The sequence below is a fragment of the Neofelis nebulosa genome, chromosome 9 (genome assembly GCF_028018385.1).
Source record: "Neofelis nebulosa isolate mNeoNeb1 chromosome 9, mNeoNeb1.pri, whole genome shotgun sequence".
NCBI classification, from domain to species: Eukaryota; Metazoa; Chordata; class Mammalia; order Carnivora; family Felidae; genus Neofelis; species Neofelis nebulosa.
Genome location: NC_080790.1, coordinates 116,852,367 through 116,868,095, shown reverse-complemented (window position 1 = coordinate 116,868,095; position 15,729 = coordinate 116,852,367). Strand labels below are relative to the sequence as shown.

At 42.5% G+C, this 15,729-nt stretch overlaps 1 protein-coding gene across 3 annotated transcripts in view; it reads right to left on the bottom strand.

Annotated features, from left to right (window-relative positions):
* Positions 1-3,293: 3,293 nt before the first annotated feature.
* ASIP (agouti signaling protein) overlaps positions 3,294-15,729 on the bottom strand; it is a 75,012-nt gene continuing 62,576 nt past the window's right edge. For all 3 annotated transcript variants that reach the window (XM_058685345.1, XM_058685346.1, XM_058685347.1), the window contains exons 2-4: positions 11,471-11,640; positions 9,986-10,047; positions 3,294-7,273 (exon numbers count right to left, since the gene is read on the bottom strand). In XM_058685345.1, coding sequence (XP_058541328.1) covers positions 7,088-7,273; positions 9,986-10,047; positions 11,471-11,630 — 408 coding nt within the window. In that variant the 5' untranslated portion in view covers positions 11,631-11,640 and the 3' untranslated portion in view covers positions 3,294-7,087. The remainder of the gene's footprint in view (positions 7,274-9,985; positions 10,048-11,470; positions 11,641-15,729) is intronic.

The following is a 15,729-nucleotide window of genomic DNA, read 5'->3' as shown; positions in this document are numbered from 1 at the left end:
CGAGCAGGGAAGGGGCAGAGAGAAAGGGAGACAGAGAATCCCAAACAGGCTCCATGCCATCAGTGCAGAGACCCATGCTGGGCTCGATCCTATGACCTGAGCCAAAATCAAGAGTTGGTTGCTCAATTGAGTGAGCCACCCAGGTGTCCTGTATTAATTTTTCTAGTAGTTGTGTTTTTATTATTGGTCTGGCAGTTTATGCAGCTACTGGGTCGAGGAATTCTAAAGAGGAGTCCTAGAGGGTGTGAAAACCTTCAGGAGCTTCAGGAATAAAGCCATTTGCTGGGTTCCCCAGCCAACGAGAAGGCACAATCATTATCATCATCATTATGGTGTCACCTTCCAGATTCTACAGCTCCCATAGTTGGGAGAACTTGCAACAGCTACTGTCTCTGCAAGCCGTTGTTAGAAAGCTTTCTGGAGTGAACATAGCATTTGATGATTTTTATCAATAAAACATTCCTGCCCCACTCTCAACCCCTTCAACATGTATATCTCATACCCCATGGTAAATATATTTGTTGCATGGAAGAAGAAAGAGATCAGTAAGTTTATTTCAGGCTAATTTGAAATTTACTACAAATGATTTAGTTAATTCAGTTAAAATCACATTATTATTATTATTATTATTATTATTATTTTACCTGTCCTGTCTCCCTCACACATGGAAATTAGCTCTCAGTTAAAATCCTCCATAAAGTTTCTATTGTATGATTTAGAAGCAAGAACTGAGAATCTGAGGGAATAGACCATATATGCTAACAGTGGTTCTAGCCTCTAACAAGGGACAATGGTCATGGCCCACTGGACCCTAAGCTCTGTAAGGAGAGGATCCACAATGGATTCACCATAGTATTCACAGCACTTGGCACAATGCCTAGCACAGAGTAGGTACTCAACACACATTTGATGAATGAGTGAATAGGTTGGTCTTCCACGTAGTGGTCAAGTGATTTTGTCACTAATGGACTGGATCTTTGGCTTTGCATCCCTGGTCTTGCAACCATGGTGCCTGGGTGGTGAGCAATGTCTGGAAAATACAGGAGAAGAGACTGCAATATGTTCCCAATGTTCTCATTACTGATGACATATACTCGGTGCCAGCTGTGGTACAATGAACAAAAGATTCTTGCCCTGTGGGTTTGTAGCCTAAGTGACAAAACAAAATAAGCAACTGACAGCTTTTCTCTCTGTGTGTATGTGTATTTCTTGTCTTTTTAAGGTATAAGAAGCATCATTATCTCAGATTTATAATGAGAACAGCAGAAATGATTATTTCCCATTTTACACACAAGTAAATGGAAGCCCAGAGAAACACAGAGACTTTCCCAGTGCAAAGAAATGTGCCAAAAACTTTGCCTGTAGTGTCCATCCTTTTTCTTGTGCTCTGTCCAGGTGGTTCCTGCTCTATCCAGTCAAGGGTTTGAGATTTGCTTCCTCTGCTCCATACTGGCTATGTCACTACAAGCACAATCTGGGTCTCTAGTTGGGAAAAGGTCCTCAGAAAGGAGGGAGTTTTAAGGAATTTGAAAGATGGAAGATTGCAAATGGACAAGTGGGCCAGGGAGGTGGCCTCACCTGTGCTGATCCTTGAGCCCCACTATCCTCACATCCAAGGACAAAGATACATGGTAGTTATCCCGACTGAGGCAACTGCTCCACGTTATTCTGTCTCATAGCCTCTCTCTAGGATCTTTCTTGTGCATAGGCCTTTTAAAAATCATCTTCTTAGGCCACTATTGTTTGCTGCTTCTTCTTTCTTGATTATAATGATTCCTTGGGAAAGAGCTCTAGTTGCTGGGGAGCACTGATAGGTGACAGCTCCCTCTTCTCCCCCAGCCATGCAGTGCAAAGTAGATGATATAATTTGGAGCCCTTGCTCCTCAAGCTTTCACATGACCCTTGATCTTGGCTGGTCCCTTCTCATAGATCCTGCTTCTTTTTTTACATTTTTAAACTTTTAAAAGTGTTTTTGTTTATTTTTGAGAGACAGAGTGTGAGCAGGGGAAGGGCAGAGAGAGAGAGCGAGATACAGAATCCCAAACAACCTTCAGGCTCTGAGCCGTCAGCACAGAACCTGATGCAGGGCTCAAATCCCGAGAGTTCATGACCCAAGCTGAAGTCGGACACTTAACTGACTGAGCCACTCAGATGCCCCAATCATAGACACTACTTGTACCTCTACCCTCTGTCTCCCCAGTATCTCAGGTGCTCCTGCTTCCAGAGCCTTTCTAAAGGCATAATGCACTCAGTTTCTCACAGATTTAAAGAATCTCTAAGAATGGAATTTCAGGCAACTGCTTGGGACATTTTAGGAAACAGTCCCCCTGATAATACTGGACAAAGGTTGCTGCCTATTCACCAAGCCTGGACTCATTGCCTAGTTACTGGGCTGACAGAGCTGGGGTGGGGACTGAGGAAGTATTCCTGAACGCTGCTTACTTGTGCCTGTTCTAGGCCTTCAGAGTTAAAAATGCCTGGGACAGATGGTCAGTGTTCATTTCACCTAGGATTGGGAGAAACTTCTCCCAGGCCTCAGAACCTCTGGGAACCCCTAGGAGAAAGGGAGGAGTGGGCACAAGGGGCACCTTTGTTCAGGAGCCTCCTAAAGCTCTAGGATCCTCAGGCCAGAGACTTCTGGCCTAAAGGACCCATGTCACAACCAGTCACCCCAGTTTTCATCTGCAGAGCCCCCAGGACAGAAAGCCCAGTGAGACTGTGTATGGAGTTTTAGCCTTCCTTATTTTTTCAGGGATCAGGGGAGCTCCTTAAAAGGGGGAAAGGGTAAAAGACTGGTGATTCCTTAATGTTTACTTTCTGCCTAGCTGGTCTGCATTCCCCAGTTTTGGAGGCAGTGTAGAGAATAATATGGAGTCACTCAGGTCAGGCAGGGGGGCCTGTTTCAAGCAATGATGCAAGCAGCTAAGGGCACTGCAGCTATAAGTCCAATCACCTTGGGTCCTTTCACGCCTACATGGTATAGGACACAACTCAATTGCTCCAACCCCATTTCTGTCTATCTTTCTACACATCATCCTACACATATTTCTGCAAATTACTTAATATGACTGGCACATATAATGCTACCCTAATATCAAAATCTCAAGTCAACCTATACAACACAACAAAGGAAGTGATTATACCGGTATGTCCATTATAACAATTAGATTCAATACATTTTTACTATCCTTTGATTAATAAAACCTGAATTACACAAGGAAAATCACCAGCATGGTGGGGAACACTGGGAATTGATTTTAATGCAAATTTAGCAACACATTTTGATCCAGGCATGCAACAATATTCCTTTTTATTGATCCAACCATCAGATGTGTGAGGCGTGGAACATACATGGTCAGCAAGGCACCCTATCTATGAGAATATAACCAGAACTTAGTCATCTATACCAGTTTACATAGCTAAAGGAGTCACCTTTGACAAATGTGGTATATTACCCAATAGTCCAGGCCCATGTATTACTGAGAGAGGATGTTGGAATATTACACACTGTATGAGAACTTTCCACTGGAAGCCACAATGGACACATGGCATTACCAACCCAACACCAAAACTCAAGCCAAGTGTGTTTGAACCGAATTACTTGACCCTATGAGAATTGTATACAAACCTATGCCACAGAGAATTGAAATAACCTTCCAAAAGGAACAATTCAATTTGTTTGATATACAACCTGAATTTAAAATTTATGCCACAGAACTAGGAACAACCATCCATGAATGGTGTGACCGACCACCCATTGATAGGATTAGACTTAGAAAGCCTACAATCAAGGGGTGCCTGGGTGGCTCAGTTGGTTAAGCATCCGGCTCTTAATATCAGCTGAGGTCATGATCTCATGGTTCATGAGATCCAGCCTTGCATTGGGCTCTTTGCTGACAGCACAGAGCCTGCTTGGGATTCTCTCTCTCCTCTCTTTCTGCCTCTCCCCCCACTCATGTGTGCACTCTCTCTCTCTCCCAAAACAAATAAATACTTAATTCAGTAGGAAATTTAGGTTCCAAGATCTCAGCATTCAGAGAACTATATTCCATTGTCTCAACTATGCATGATTGTCTCAACTATGCATGATTATCATGCCTACCAACTGGAATTTAACTATTAACATTGACCATAAAGTTCAGGCCCTCCAACGAAAGTTACTTAATCTTAGAAATTTCTACATAAGAGAACAATTAAAAAATAATTGTTGCATAATCAATAACCTACTGTACAGAGCATGGAATGATATTAAAAACATTATTGTAAAGTATTTTTCTGACTGGGTGGAGCCTTTCTTACAATTAGACACCTCTAGACCATCAGGTTGTGACAATATAGGACAATGTAAACTTTCATTTTTAAGATGATTAGGGGGTCAAAGCTTATTAGCACATGACACATATTCTATACCACCAAAAATATCCTCAAACATCCTTATGGATTGATGGATATTTACTACCCAAAGAGATAGTATTTCAGTGGTCTAATAGCATGTATTATACATGGCATGAACTGGAAATCAATGCTAATCTTTTTCCTTCAACAAGAACAGCCATTGAAAATTTACTTTTAGGGGCATCTGGGTGGGTCAGTCGGTTAAATGTTCGACTTCGGCTCAGGTCATGATCTCACAGTTTGTGAGTTTGAGCCCCACATTGGGCTCTGTGCTGACAGCTTAGAGCCTGGAGCCTGCTTCGAATTCTGGGTCTCCTTCTCTCTCTCTGCTCCTCCCCCGCTCATGCTCTGTCTCTCTCTCTCTCCTTCAAAAATAAATAAAAACATTTAAAAAAAATTAAAAAAAAAATTTACTTTTGGACATGGGACACTTTCACTGGATAATCTGTGCTAATAGCTTCTCAGAGGTCACATTCTTTAATCATATAGAATGAATGATACTATCACCACCATAGACAATGAGTGTGTTAAAATATTGTATGCTATTAATGTAACATTTAGTAACATTACCAAAATGGGTACCTTTGTCTCACAATATTCACATAAAATTTTTTTCAACATCTTATCCTACTAAAATAACAGAAATACCTTGGGTAAAAATTAACAAAATTGATAAATTTCTAGATGAAAAATTAGAAAGGCTCAAAAGCAGCCCATAAAACCTCAACCAACAAGCTAACCCACTTTAATCATGCTGCACAGCCCACTCAGGTGGCCGCAGGAGTCATTAACCCCAACTTAGCTGCATTGAACAAAAATATACAAAACATATAATAAATGGTCTCCTTTCCAGAGTTGTTAACAAAACCCTTCAAACGTGATTTGTTTTGGCTCATGGCCTGACTATAACCCTTTAAAATACTTAAAGGGATTATCTCTCTATACATGTTTGGAAATCCATTAAGGAAATCTTCTCTTGCTTTTAGCTATTATTTTTGTTATATATCTTATTAAACATGCTATTAAAATGTTATGCACCCTCAGGCTTAAGAAGGAAAAATCACAAAAAGACTATGATTAACCATACCTTCACCATTCTTTTCTAGACGTGCCAAGAGCCTATGTTGAAGATTCCATGTATATTTTTTACTTTTATCTGCCCATAGTTGGCAATATGATTCTTATTTCATTTATTTGACTGCATTGTTGACTTGTTAACTTACCTTCATTACATTTAGATTTAGTTTTTCTCCTCTCTTTTTGACTTGATTTAATTCTTACTAGATGTGACTTTAAGTTGGAGTTTTAAAATTTAATCCTTACTTAATTTTGCTTTATTTGATTCAGTTTAATGTATCTAACTTGCTTAGATTTGATGTCATCTTTGTTTTATGATATCAGTTGACATTTCATATGATTTCAGATTTATTTGATTTTGTTTGATTCTGATTGAAAACATGATTGAATGATTTGGATTTGCCCTCTTCCACATTAGCAAACTAGTACTGCTGACTTAGTTTAAGACTTGATTCCTGCATGACCCTTACAGATTTGTCATGAGAAATCACGGGGTGGAATGTAGAGAGCAAGATGGAGTTGCTCATGTTAAGCAGGGGCCTGTGTCAAACAGGTGACTATCAAGCAATGATGCAAGCAGCTAAGGGCATTGCAGGTACGACCAGATATCTTGGAGACCAGCACCAGCTTTTGACACATTCAGGAGTTACAACCAACAGAAACAGAGGAGGTCACCAAAGGCCCAAGACTGATTAAATCCCGTTTAAAAAGGATTTTGGCAGCAAACTGTCAGACTTCTCAGACACTGACGTCTCTATGTCTGAACACTTCAAAAAGGCAGCTGAAGGCTTGCCTGACTGATCTCTGGAAAGAACACAGATGCTTCACTGCTTGAACATAATAAGCAATAAGTGCAAGAGCTGACCCAGACCCGACTGAGGCCTTATCCCAACTGTTTGGTCAAAAATTGGTTCCTTAGCTTCCTACCCGCGTTCTACATTGTTTGTTATGTGACCTGTCTTGTGCTTTGTCTGACATGTAGAAAGTCAAGTTAAACACGTGGTGAAATGTCATTGAATTTGGAATCCTGAACCTGCTTTATAATTATGTTAACCTTGCTTTATGACTGAATAAAGCTGACATTGTGGAAAGACACAACTGGCGTGTGCACCTTCACAGCCAGCTCCAGACAGGCAGCTTCGTGTGTTCCCAGGCTTAAAGGTAGGGGGCAGCACTTGTCTCCAACGGACATGCGCATGCCCTAGGGCCTGGGAAATCCGGTTTCTCAGGCCCCTCAGGAGATACAGCATGCGCAGTCCAGGTCTTCTGCAGTGAAGGGGACTCTAGGAACGGAAAAGAATCTCTGGGGTCCTTTAAAGAAACAGCCACACACCTTTGAGCAACCTACATATATTTGGATTTTAGCCCCGCCCAAGCCAAGTCTCCTTGAAGCCCCGCCTCCTGAAAGCTCCTTCGCAACCTAAGTAGCTACGCCCGCGCCAAATGCAAGGAAGCCACACCTGTTAGAAATCACCCACCCCAGGAAGCGCCCCCCCCCCCCCCCCGAGAGCCCCGCCCTACCCTTCCCCGCTGGCGCCCTACCCGTCCCCGCTGGCGCCCTACCCCTCCCAGCTGGCGCCCTGCCCCTCCCCGCTGGCCTTGGAGGTGGGTGAGCTCAGCAGGTGGGGTTGAGCACTCGGCAGGAGCAGGAGCTGCGGAAGAAGCGGCACTGGCAGGAGGCGCACGGGTCGCAGCAGGCGGGCGCCGGCGGCTTGCAGCTGTCACGAGTGGCCACGCAGGGGGCGGGCGGCGGAGGCCGGGGCCGCCGAGGCCGAGCAACATTCTTCATCGAAGCCTTTTTCTGTGGGGAAAAGCGGGGGCTGCTCAATCCGGCCACGTCCGCCCCACCCCTCTTCACCTCAGCCTTGGGAACTCTGGGCAGTGGAGGCCCCAGACCACACATATGTACCCACAGCCCACCATCCATTCGACAGCATGCCCACGGGGGACCCTGGCGGATCCCTGCCTCCCCCAGTCACCTATCCCCTGCCTCCAAACCCAGTAACACTTACTTACCTGGCTGCGCCTGGCCCACTTTTCTCCCTGGGGGGGGGGGGGGGTCCCACTCAGTTCTGGGTGTTCCTCCTTCCAGTGTATCCCCAATCTCTGTCCGTTCTGCCTTCCCATTAAATCCGGATCCACTCACTTCACCACCTCGCTACCCTGAGCCAGGCCACTATCCTTAGTCTGCTGCTCTGGCCCACTTACAGTCCATCCTCCATTGCACCAAACGGACCTCTCCGAAGACCTGTGATGGCATCCACTCTGGCGTAAAGCCCTCAGTAGGTTTTCTTTGAACTTAGAATAAACCCTAAACGTCACTTAGGCCCTCGAGGCCCTCTGGTGTGGCCCCACCCACCTCTCCGAGCTGTTTTACCACACTGTTCCATTCGCCTTCCTTCCTTGCTCTCAAGCGCAGAGTTCCTGCTGCAGGGCTTTTGAACTGGCTACCCACTTTCCTGAAACCATTCTTTGTTGTGCTCTTCAGTACAGGTACTTGAAATGTATCTAGTGCAACTGAAGAACAGAAGTTTCAAATTGTATTTAATTTTAATATTAATTTACATTTAAAAATAGAAGCAGCGTAAAATTTTTTTCTTTAAAAAATTGTTCTTGTTAGGACTACAGCTGACTTTATTAAAAGTTACCATCGGAATTGAGATGTACTGTAAGCGTAAAGATACACCACCAGGTTTCAGACTTAGCACACATAGAAAAATAATGTAAAATATCTAACTTTTTATATTGGTCACATATTAAAATGATAATATTTTGGATACACTGGGTTAAATAAAATGTTAAACTTAATGACACGTGCTTCTTTTTCCTTTTTTTCAGTGTAGCTACTAGGAAATTTAAATTCACATACGTGGTCTACAGTTTATTTTTTTTTCAACTTTTTTTTTTCAACTTTTTAATTTATTTATTTATTTTTGGGACAGAGAGAGACAGAGCATGAACGGGGGAGGGGCAGAGAGAGAGGGAGACACAGAATCGGAAACGGGCTCCAGGCTCCGAGCCATCAGCCCAGAGCCTGACGCGGGGCTCGAACTCACGGACCGCGAGATCGTGACCTGGCTGAAGTCGGACGCTTAACCGACTGCGCCACCCAGGCGCCCCTACAGTTTATTTCTATTAGGCATTGCTGCTTGAGGTTACTGAAGTTTTCAGTATTTAAGTGCTGCTTCCTTAGGGAGGGCTTCTGAGACCACTCTTCCCTTCACTCTCATTACCATGCTTTAATTCCTTTACAGTGTTTATCATTATCTGAATTTATTTTACCTATTTACTGGTTTACTTGCTGTTTGTCTCTTTTCCCCACAAGAATGTAAACTACATGATAGCAGGGATATATGCCCCTTGTTCACTTCTGTATTCCCTGAACCTAGCATGCAAAAATATCTGTGAACCATGTATTCTTATACGTCAATCATTTGATCTGCTTGTCACTCAACAAAACGTCTAGAGAGGAGCAGGGACTTTCTCAAGGTCACACAGTGCCAGGTCTAAGACTGGAATAATGTGTGCATTTAAACAATGCCTTAATCCAGTATTTCCCAAAGGGTGGGAACCTGTACCATGGTAGTATGATTTTAGGTAGTACATGAGTATTAAATGACATTAAATCACATAATGAGAAAGGATTCCTTTTTCAATCTCTTTCAATTTTAAAGGCTCAGTTTGGTGCCAATATATCATTAATGCTTTCCCCACACTTTCTAATCTGACTCTTAACAATAAGCCTCAGATTTAGAGCATTTGGCAGGTGACCCCATTCAGCTAAATTCCACTAAAAATCTTTTGGTTTCATTAAACTTATTTTTATGGCAAGTGATATTGACTTTATGTCATATATATATATATATATATATATATATATATATATATAATATATATAAATCTATCTATATTATATATATATATTGACTTTCTGTCATAGTTATCTATATCTATATCTATATCTATATCTGTATCTATATATAAATCTATACTGTATATATATGTATATATATATAATATAGATAGATTTTTTAAGTTTTAATTTTAAACAAATAGGTGAAACTCACTTATGGCAAAAATTGTAGGGGGTTCCCGGCTGGCTCAGTTGGTAGAGCATGCATCTCTTGATCTCAGGATTATAAATTCAAGCCCCATGTTGAATGTAGAGATTATTTAAAAATAAATCTTTAAAATAAAATTGTGGGAAATAGTTCTGAAATAACAGAGGTCTAGGAAACATTGCATTCAGTCAAAAGAATGAATGATGGTGACATTTCAGTCAGAGGGCTAGCTACTATAAGAAGATGCTTTTTAGCAGGTAAGCTATTTTGCTCAGTGAACCTTAGCTCTGGGCTTCTGTGGGGGTCTGGTTCAGGGCTTGAGGGCAGGAAGCCTTTAGATAGCTTTCAGCTTCTTTTGTTCATGAAAGTCTGGAAAGTCTTTCATTTAGTTCCTAGCTAGAATTCCCTTTTAAGTCTGGACCCACCCCCATAATGAAAACTCCCAGTCCTACCTTGGAAGATCTCTTCTTTTCCGCCTCTTTTCTGCTGATCTTTTTGGATTTCTTGTTCAGTGCTTCAAAGAGAGACAGAAGGAGCAAAGCCAGATGTTTCTGGAGGCCATGAGCTACAGTAAAGTGAGAGGAGTGGAGGGGGCTCCAGGAAATCTCAGGGTGTGGGAGAAGAGGGGTTGGCTGCATGAATCACAACTTGGGACTTAGGCCAGCAGATTCTTGTTAGCCTGGCTGCTGACCTGGAGCCAATGTCCTCTGAGGGAAGGCAAAAAGGAAATCCAAGAAGGCCCTGAAAAATGGACTCTCAGTGCCATGTACATGGATGGACCTGTGTTTCCTGGGATGCCTGGGTGGCTCAGCTGGTTAAGCGTCTGACTCTTAATTTTGGCTCAGGTCATGATCTCACAGTTCGTGGGTTCCAGCCTCACGTTGGGCTCCATGCTGACAGTACTGCTTGGGATTCTCTCTCTCCCTTTCTCTTTGCCCCTCTGCAGCTTGTGAGCATGCACTCTATCTCTCTCAAAAAAACAAAACAAAACTAAAACAAAACAAAAAACCCCCACAAAACCAAAAAAAAAACCCAGCTATTTCCTTAGGCAAACTACTTAACCTCCTTAAGACCCAGTTTTCTCACCTGCAAATAGGGTACTCTAGTATCTACCTTACAGGGTTGTCTTGAGGATAAACAAAGTATCTTTATAAAGTGAGAAGTTTGGCACATCAAAGGTGATTGATCAGTGATGTACCCCAGCCCCTTCCCTGCTCCTTCCCTGATACGGCTAGAATATTCTCTTTTCCTAGTGAGAGGCAAGGCAGTGAGGGATATTAGTTTTGAACTTGGGTTCTGGAATTAAACACCTGGGTTTGAATTCTGGCTCTGCTAGTTGAGAACTGTGTGATCTCATGTTAGTCACTTAACTTTGCTAAGCCTCAATTTCCTCAACTGTGAAACAGGAATAAAAATAGTACTCACTTCCCAGTGCCTAGCATACAAGGCGTATATCTGTTACTATTATTATTATCAGATGAAATTGAACTAGATGATGTTCAATGTCAGGACCTAATGCCCCTGGTATTTCCCCCTGAGCAGTCATTCTCCATCTCAACACTGCAAGGACTAGTTCATACTACACTTGGTTATATTCTGCAGCATTTTCTAAAATTTTTACTGTTGATAGTTCTTTGATTCAGTTAGTTTCAGAAATGCCAAGTTAAACCAAATTCATGAAGTGTCTTGACTTCAGGGTCTCTTGGAGCATCTAACGTGCGAAGCTGCATATTAGATTGGTGGTATGCAGAGCTTTTCCAAACCATGTGAGCCAAGGAATACTTTGTTCCTCTAGGATTACTTTGAAGAATAAACACGAAAGAGCTCTGACCTATGTCAGTGAATCCTGGTATCAGCCCCGGGAGCACGTTTGACATCTTGCAGCCCCTTCTCATGGACCGGAGTCCAGAGACCAGGGGTCAAGCTAGGCTACTTACCTACAATAGAGACAGAAGGGAGATCCAACAGGTTCATGGAGGAGTTGCTCCTCAGGTTCCTGTCATCTCTGGGTTTTTCCTCAGGTGCCAGGTGACTGTAGGCAGTGAGGAGGCACAGGGAGACCAGCAGGGTGGCCAGGAGTAGGCGGAAGATATTCATCCTTGAAGGCCTGAGTGGGACAGAGAAGGCAGTCAGGCTGGTGGGTCAGGGGTTCTGGCAAGAGGATGTGCCCTTTTGCTTTCCTTGTATCTCTTGGGCTGGTGCTCTGACCCCATTTGTAAGTGTCCCAGTGGAGCCAGAGGACCAGAAAGGCTTAGGACAGGAAAGGGGAACTGAAGGAAACTGAAGGAAAAAGAGAGAAAAGGAGAGATGGGGAGAGGAAGCGAGACAAGGAAAGGGGGGATATAGAAGCAAAGAGAAAAGGAATGCATTGCAGTTGGTCTCTGCCATTCTGAGGGTGGGGTGCTGGGTTTTATAGTCAGTGGTCCCAGGAGGACCTAGGCCTGGGCAGAGTTGTTGAAAGGCCCCAATAGTACCTTGCAGTGGCAGAGATTTTACTATGGTGCAGAGAATGAGGCTCATAAGACTCTCTGAGAAAGATGCAGGGATAGATGGCATCTTCAGACAAGTGTATATGTTGTCACATGTGCTGTATTCCCATGCCCAGAGGGAACGAGTACAGGTGTGGTTTGTGTGAGAAGGATGGACCTGTTGACATAGGCTGACTGGATTTACTGACTTATTGCTAGCTGGATTTTGATGAAGCAGATGGAGCCCAGAGTGGATTCCTTCCCATGAATGCCTTCATTTGGCTTAATCAGGGCTGAGAACTTCAGAAGCATTTTCATCTTCTCTGAGTGTGGGATCTCCGTGCCTTACCTGCTCTGTGCATTGTTCCCTCTGGTCTGGGAAAAAACTGAGGCTGCTTTCCCAAAGTTCTCTCTGCCCTGCCATAAACCATGGTGGGTGAGAGGAGAATAAAACAATCTGTTCATATTGGTCCTGCCCACTCCTGGGCTTCCTTACGGCAGCCTGGCAATTTCTACCCTACTCCTCCCAGCTCTCAGCTTAATAAACTGCAATTAATGAAATACAATTTCTTAGAACCTAAATAATTTAGTGGAACTAAATTAAAACTAAGCTAAATGGAGTCTGGAAAGGGTGAAATCTCAGTGGAATTAATCTTATTTGTGTGTTGGGAGAGGGCTAAAAATGAGTGTTCCTCGCACTAATCCTGGGGAGCAATATGTATATTCTAAATGTAATATAGGTCCATAATGCCTAGTTGTATCATGATCCTCAGGGTCAGAATTTTTTTTTTTTTTTTAGAATTTTATGGATTTTAGAAAACAAATATCATCTATATACTCTATTAAACCACATACAATGGGCCTGGGTACACCCATAATAAATACTGATACTTCTGCAGCCAAAAAGGTGGGGATATTCATAATAAACAGGATAAACAAAGACTATGAATTAATTTGCGTCAATTGAGGATAGGTTTTGTTGCCAAGATACTTCAGGTAGGGTCAGATTTTTCTGCCAAAGAAAAAATAAAACTGATAGTTTTCAGAGTTTGGGAATTTTACAATTTCAGGTAAAGGACTATAGACTTTACAAACCCTCATTGCTGTTACTACTCAACATGGGACACCCACTCCCTGCTATTAATACAGGATAATAATGCTGACAGCAATGACCACCTACGCAATTGTGTTCTCAAGGGTAATTTGTCCTTCCACTCTGTAGTGGTGAAGGCTGTTCTTTGATCTGTGGTATCACTGATGACAATGCCTTCTCTTAAACTTGTCATCTGGTTTAAGTTACTGCTTATGACTTAAGATGAGTTTTTATTCAGCATGGTGGATATAAAGAATCCAGAAAGGGGAGTCAGGTCACCTGGATGTACCTGCTATATAAGTGGCTGTGTGACCCTGGGCCCATCTGGGCCTCTGCTTTCTCATCTGTAAAAAGAGAGGATGGGGGGGGGGGCACCTGGGTGGCTCAGTCAGTTGAGCGACTGATTCTTGTTTTTGGCTCAGGTCATGATATCGTGGTTTCGTGGGTTTGAGCCCATGTCAAGCATTGCGCTGGTGGTACAGAGCCTCTCTCCCTCTCTCTCTCTGCCCCTCCCCTATTTGTGCTGTGTCTCTCTCAAAATAAAGAAATAAACTTAATTTTTTTTTAAAAGAGAGGATAGGACTACATGACTTAATATATGTTATGAGGCACAGAGTAGAAACTTAATAAAGATTTGTTTAATGAATGAAAGAATCTTAAGACCTTTCTATTCTAAAATTCTACAAATCAGTGATTTCTGATTCTTGCTTCCTGGGCGTTGGGGCAGGTTAAACAGTTGAATAAAGATGTTTCAAAGGTCACTTGTGTATCCTTAAGAGTCAAGGGATTTGTGAATGTATTAATGTGACTGAATCTGATTAAACTCTGGAAAAGAGGCCACAGAAAGTCATGGCTAAATGCAATTGGCTGTGTACCTCAGGAGTCTTGATGTGTGTGTGTGCATGTGTGTATGTATGTGTGTTGAGCATGCACACTATAAGGGGTCTGACTGAGGGAATATGGGAGGTAATAGTATCCAGATCATCTCTGAGTATGGCAAAATGAGTAGACAGTATATCAGTATAGAGTGCATACTCAGTGTGCTCTGTAGAAATTCCCTTAGCTATGGTACTGGGTATAGTCTGATATCTTAATCCTCTAGGGTCAAGGCCTTAGTCCCCAAAGCAAAGGAAAGGACTATAATTTCCCAGTAATGAGGAGGGGCTAATGACCTATTGGGACAGAGATATAGTGAGAGATAAGAACTGAGGAAGAGGTAAAGGCAGCAGAGTCTTCTTGAAAAGAGTGACCAATATTAGTTGCTGACCATACTAGATGTTAATGAGGTGCAGCCTTGACAGCCTGCCCTGGGTTTTGCTCATGGCATCAGTGAGGGGAGCCAGGGTATCTAGGAAGCCAGCAAGTTGGCATTGCAGGGAAGGTGACTGGGCTCTGTTTGTTGTAATAGTGGCTTCTACCAGTCCTGCCAAGCACCACTGGCAAAGGGTACGGGAGTCTGGGTTAAGCTCATCCCTGTGGAGGAAAAAAATAGTGTTTTGTAGGGCTTAACATGGGTGGGCATCTCATATAGGCTAGGGGTGTTGGAGGGAGACTCTCTGCTGATCAGTCTTTTGGAATGAAACACATACTTGGGAAGAAAGGGAAATTAAAGCAGGAGGGAATCTTAACTTTGAAAATTGTCTGCAAAACTTTGCCCATATGTGCATTTTTCTGGGAGAGAAGGTCCATAGCTTTCTCTGGATCCATAAGGGGGTTTTAGGCACCTAAAGAGCTCACAACCCCTTCTTTGCAACCTGAGTGGGGCTTATCCAGAATCACAGGTACATGAGAGCAGAGGACACTGTCTTTTTTTTTTTTTTTTTTTCTGTTCACGCAATAATTGAGTTCTATAATTGGGAAAATGTACTTGTGGGAAGGGGCATATCATTCCAGACTAGTGCTGGTATAAAATAAAGAAATATAATAATGAAGCAAACTAAAGAATAGAAACACTATGGTCCCATTTGTGAACAAATATCAAAACTCCCTCAAAAGTAAATATGCTTACATATGCAAAGAAAAAAGCATGGGAGGAGACACATTAAAATTTTAATAATGATTGCTTCTTAGGAGTGGAGTTAAGGATGGGGAGTGAGGTAGAGAAATGCACTTCTTCATGTACTTCTGTATTTGAATTTCCTTTTCAAGAATGTTATTACATTGTAATAAAAAATAAAGGATGATAGGAATAAAATATTGAATGCTACTTGACATAGCATCAAAGAATTTAAAGATGATGGATGGAGAGTTATATTTGATTTGTGACAGTGAGGCTGTGGAATTTGCAGGACACTCTTCCCTCTTTGTACCTCAAATTCAAGGTACAGTTTGCTCTCAGCACCTACTGCTCTGTCACCAAAATATAGGGCTTTCTCATAGTGTATCATCCTTTTACCCTTCTCTGCCCTGTGACTCTTTTGAAGCCTTCTACCCTTCTGGTTCATCAGCTACTGTTTCTGATATAACAAAACCTGGGAGAGGAACACACCATTTTTGTGGTGTTTTTGTTTCTCAGCCAAATTAGCTATACCAAACACTGAAGGTCAGAGTCAGAGAAAAAATATCACTCATTCATAGTTACCTAAATTCCCTACACCAGATGTTCAGTGGCTGCATAGGGATCCCACCACCCTAC